Source organism: Anopheles darlingi, chromosome 2 (genome assembly GCF_943734745.1).
Source record: "Anopheles darlingi chromosome 2, idAnoDarlMG_H_01, whole genome shotgun sequence".
NCBI lineage: Eukaryota > Metazoa > Arthropoda > Insecta > Diptera > Culicidae > Anopheles > Anopheles darlingi.
In genome coordinates this window covers 39,058,952-39,064,644 of record NC_064874.1, presented here as the reverse complement: position 1 = coordinate 39,064,644, position 5,693 = coordinate 39,058,952, and the positions used below count along the sequence as shown (strand labels likewise).

Genomic DNA, 5,693 nt, shown 5'->3' with positions numbered 1-5,693 from the left:
TTAACAATGGTTTTTCCAGTATGTTTCGTTCATCCTGTCAACAATTGCTTGACAACACATTGTGTCCTTAGTCAGTTGGATGATCCATTGTCCATAATAATTAATACGGCAACTTTTTTTTAATGTTCATTGACTTCCTAGAATAGATTTTATAAATAACAAATGAGCCTACTTTGACTTACCATGGACCTTACAGTAGAAGTTCCACATCTAATATTTAACACCTTTCCCTTACTGGTGGCCCTTAACACCAGATCGCATAAGAAACCGTTCTCCGCGACAAGTTCTTTGAGGACGCTGCCCGGATAGTCTCACCATGAACCAACCAAAACGGTTACTACTACGGTAGTTCAATGAATCGCTTTGTAATTCACTGTTTAGAATATATCTAATAGAAAAAATAATATGCCTCATTACGTAGTATTGTACTCATTTGAATGCCATGATGATCAAGACCACATATTAAAATCATTCACTAGTAATATAACCAATTTAAGTGTTCGCGCAAAATGAAGTACTAACAATTATGAAGGTGTTTTATTTACAAAGTCATAGTTAAAAAATTGGTTTAATACCACTCAGCAGGTGTCGGGACACCTTTACTTTGTTCATATTCCGTCTAATATATTCTATCGTTTATATTGAGATTAGCCCTCGTATCTTTAAGCATCACAGCGTCATAGATTAGTTATTGAAGAAATTTTATTTTTATGCTTTCCCCGGCTTTATTATTTCTTACATGAACATCTTCAACACTACCTTACGCATCTTGGGTCTCTCTCTCTTCCATGAATTATTTCATGCTTCTTTTTCTGTTTAACTCGAACTTAAAATTCGAAATTGTTATTGAATAAACTAATCTGCGCTCTATCTTTTCCAAATAAGCGATTAAATCATATAAAATGCTCCAAATATTGCCATAGCGATATAGCGCTCGCCACCTGAAGCTAGTGCAAAATCCATAGGAATATTACGCTCCACCGGCTGTGCCAGTCAACACGCATGCCACGCGACTGGCACACGCTCCGGTAACGATATGTACAACTGACCAAGAGCCCCCTGCGCATACAGCCACAGCACGGAACTCAGTCATGCGTAAGCATCGTCCCTACTGGACATAGGGCGGTATGGTGCGGGTTTCCCTTCCCTAAAAACGCAACCCATCCCTAGCCCATCGACGAGCGCACCGCAAAGCGCACCGAAAACTGGCAAAAGGATGTTGTTTTTCTCTTCGCGTGAGGATGCGGTTTCTTAAGGCTGCCTACCGATTAGGCAACCAACCGATCCGTTCGGTCGGTTGTGTTCGTGCCTGTTTGGAAGGATATGGCGTCAGTTGGAGGGATGAAGCTCGTGCACACACCACGGACGTTGATCGTGAACAAAGAGCAGCACGGCGCAAAGCAAGAAGGGATCAAACCCACGAACGGGAGGGGCACATAGTCGAGGGAGCTTTTGGTTTACCAGGCCCGCAGAGGCTTCTGCCGAAGTCACTCCACGCCTCGGATGCTTTCCTTCAAGATGTTTGGTTTTTGGGGTGTTCAAGTTGCACCCAGACAACCCGGAAAAGGAGGGGCGAGGGGCTGGGGAAAAACTCATCAGGACCTAAAGGGCAACATATGTTGCCATTCTACGGTGCCGGTGCTTTAGGAAACTCTCTATGTTATAACCGAGAGATAGCACCAGAGAGCACGAGTGGGAGAGAGAGAGAGAGAGAGAGAGAGATAGAGAGAGAGAGAGAGAGAGAGAGAGAGTGAGAAGAAATTGGAAGAAAAAAGGCTACACCGACATCGGACAAGTGACGCCTTATGCTGTCGACAGCATAAGGTAGTGGCAGCAACACCCGGGAGTCGCACCAGTTGACAATCGACTGGAAGCGTGGGTTAATTCGAGGGATCTGGGAGGAACAAAGGGCTGATACTCCTTCAACTTCCACAACTTCCGGAACGATCGTACACCGTGTGGCAGCGGAAGGATGCGGCACTGGAATCCTTCCTGCCTCTGTTCCTCTGTCCTTGTGCCCAGTCAACTCGACTCGAACAGTGTCTCTCTCTCGCTCTCTCTTGCTCTCTCTCTAGGAAGAAAAAATGCAAACTGGATCGAGGATCGGCGAGATCGAAAACAGGAACAGACGGTACCTCTGGACGGCCATCCTATGATGCCCATTTTGCGTGCCGGTAAATGGTTAAACTAATTTTCGGTGATTTTGCTGTTCGCTCTGCAAACAGCGCCGACGGCCCTGGGACGCTGACCGCACCAAATGAAGTGTGCTCGTGCCCATGGTCGTGCCCATGGTCGACAACGACGACGAATCGCGTCTGTACGCACGCGTGCTCAGTTTCTCAAACATAATTCTAATGATTTTTCATTCCTGATTGCCGCCGAGTGCATGCCGCCGTTGTCTGGCAGATTGAGGGGATCGTGTGGCGCACACGAGGCGGCTGTGTGGTGATCCTGCATCAACCATCTGCGAAACGAAATGTTACGTCACATTAGTTCCAGAGGTTCCACAGGCGCACTACTCTAGCCCGATTCGATCGGTACGAGCAACATTTGGCGAATTGTCGATGGTCCAGAACCTGAACTACCTGATCGCACACTTATCTTATCCAGGTTTCCGAGATAGTTCCCGAAACCCACCCAGGGCACGATTATGAACGCAATAAGGACGACATGATCGTCCTTTTCCCGGGGCCACTCTTGCATTCAGCGCCGCACTGAACGAGCACCATATGCCTCGTGGTGTTTGTTTTGTTAAAAGCTGCCCAACATATTACGCGGCCACGTGTCAGAGGGTAACCGATGGTTGAGGTAACGAACGCTTTGAGATGCCGTCACCGTCGACCGATCATTTGGCAGGATGAGCAATGGATTTTGGCACCTAGTAGGTCTACTATCAGCTGGCACTGCGAGATGGATCCAATCTGATTATCTCATATTGCAATCCGAAAACGATCGTGGTGATCAAAGCTTCAATTTTTAATCTGAAAGCTGCTAGAGTGACTGAGATCCTTAACTAACTACTAATAACCTGAGTTAGTCGAATGTTCTTAGGGTAATGAACAAGTACAAAAATGGTTCTAGTAGTATATATTCTAATTCTGAACCAACCAACGTAGCAAAGGAAGTTAGATTTGCTGAAAGCAACTGCAACTTACTAAGAAATAACAAATAAACCTTTTCGTTTATTTCAGAGAAAGATAATTATATTATAAGGGTATTAACCCTTAATGTTTTGTGCGTTACTTTGGGTTATTTTTTTACATTTCTTTTATTAAACCTGCAAGATTCGAAAGTACCACGCTTAATTAATAACAAGTGCTATGCGAATATTGTAATGAATGTAATATGTTGAGGTCTACCTGTATTTATGTAGCTTTTGGGTGCTTTGGAAAATTGAATGAATTTTGTTAACAAACAATTTATACTAATAATCGCGTTACCAATTTTGGTAATTGGAGCAATCTAAACAAGTAGTGAATAAAAGTAAAGATATTTTTAATATTTATAGTAATTAAAGAAATACGTTTCGTCCTTTTCGTCGTTCTTGGAAGATAAAACAAACCTTCAAAAATCAGTTGACCTACATAAGAAATATTTGGGAGATAAATTGTAAAGAGTGGAACTGTATAAAATGATAGGAAAATGACTAATATAAGTTTTAAGTTAACAAATAAAGTTACATAGCTAAACAATCGAGAAATAACTAATGCATAGTTCTTCCTCATAATGCTTAAAAGATGATTAAACTGGACTGTCATGCTAGAAGGATTCTTTTCGCGCAGATGAAGATCAATTCAACGTAAATAATCCCTTAAAATCAAACAATCAGTGAAAATTGAAATGTATTGATATTCCTATCTGTTGTATTCACATCCCTGTTCGTAATCCTTTCTAATGAACTATCATTTATTTACAAAGTCCGTAATAAACATTAATGTATCAATATCACTTATTTCGAAAGATTTTGAAAAAAATCCTTGTTTTGTTATTCATATCCTAGCGCAATTGTAATTTTGTGTAAGAGAAGAAATAGATCCGAGAAGAGTAGAAAATTCAAGTTATGTACTTATTCATGCATCGATGGCTATACATTTTCATATTAGCAATGTAACAACAAGTTAATTGTTCTCTGGTTTCGATAAGACCGCTAAATCATATCCCACCCTTTTCTCGCACCAGCACCCATGTCATCATTCCGGGAAAACCCACCAATCAGCAGAATCGATTTAACATTTGAATCTATTTTTATTTAAATAATATTAACAGTATCTTACATCTCGATCGAGGTGGAAATAATTTAACAGCAAACAATAAGTTAACTATTGCTAGTGCCGCGTCCCCGCGTCGTTGAGGATGCGCGTCATTGCTCAGACCAACAGCTCCGCCAGTGCGCTGATGTACGTTTGGGCCATTTGCAATGTTTCGTGCTTCGAAAACTGTCGATCATCCCCAAGCGAGGGCAAATACTGACGCAACCGATCGAACGCCTCGTTCAGACCCTTCATCCGCTTCCGTTCGCGGGCATTCGCTGCCAGGCGGCGCTTCTTCTTCACCACAACCGGTACGACACCGGTACGTTTGTTTCTCCTCTGCTTGACCGGCGCCACCGATTCGCCATTTGCCTGGGTGTCACTACTGCTGCTGCTGCTGCTGCTGCTGATGCTGCTGCTACAAGTGTCTTCTGCTTGCGTCGTCGCACTAGACGGTCCAAGATCCTCGGTTACCAATTCACTGGCCGTGTCTGTGCTGATCCCGCTCGCTTCACTGACGACACCGGTGGACTGTGGACGGCTCTGGGGCGAACTCTGTCCGCTCAGCTCAACTCCATCGAAGAACGTGTAGTATCCGTTGTAGTAGTGGTAGTAGCTATCACGCTCTTGTTCCTCGATCGAAGCCATCTGTTGCCCGTAGTAACCCGTGGTATGCGGTTGTTGGAAGCCGTACACATCCATTGCACTCATTGTTGTGACCACGCTGCACCGAATTCCGATTTTAACTTTAAGATGTTATGCTTCTATGGACTGCTTGTTCGTTTCTGATGCTGCTCCTTCTCCGCCGACCTCCTTTTATATACTGTTCCGAAGTTGAACATGATCAGCCTCGGGAATCGGTTCGGGCTCGGGCAGTTCTCCTCGGGAACGATCTGAAAACAGAACCGAGAACACTTACCGCTCTCTTCCTTTCCATGTTCCCTTGCGACCGGACCGGTGGAAGTTGCCTCTTCCTTGTCGTCATGACTCGAAACACCCAAAGGCACACGTGCCATGTCTGAACCAATCATCAGCTTCGCACCATTCGCGTTTGCGCAACGTTTCGCTTCGGCCTCGCCCGAGGCCTCACCGCCACCACATCCTCTTTTGCAAGTCCCTTTTGGAGTTTACTGAAGAGAATCCTCTGTTCCTCGATGCAGAGAGATGAGATGGAGATCGCTTTGGCCGTTTTTAAATTAATTCACTCTCCCACGGCACCATGACCGGTCAGCGTGTCAGTCAGTCAACATCCAGTTTCCACTTGCCCGAACCGAAGACTGAGATTTCATCAGCTTCCGTGCACTACCGTGTGCAGTGTGTGTGTGTGTGCAACTGACCGGCCGGCAGAACCGACAGCTTTAACGACAGAGAATCATTCACCATCGATGCCACCGTTCCCACGCATGCTTGACCTCGATTCCCTGGATCCTGGATCCAATCCGA

At 44.6% G+C, this 5,693-nt stretch overlaps 1 protein-coding gene across 1 annotated transcript; it reads right to left on the bottom strand.

Annotated features, from left to right (window-relative positions):
* Nucleotides 1-4,356: 4,356 nt before the first annotated feature.
* Nucleotides 4,357-4,961, bottom strand: LOC125948636 (protein Fer3-like). The gene is given in 3 exon segments (XM_049674899.1): nucleotides 4,357-4,643; nucleotides 4,646-4,698; nucleotides 4,733-4,961. Coding segments are annotated over 3 exon segments (558 nt in total). The 3' UTR covers nucleotides 4,357-4,367.
* Nucleotides 4,962-5,693: the final 732 nt, after the last annotated feature.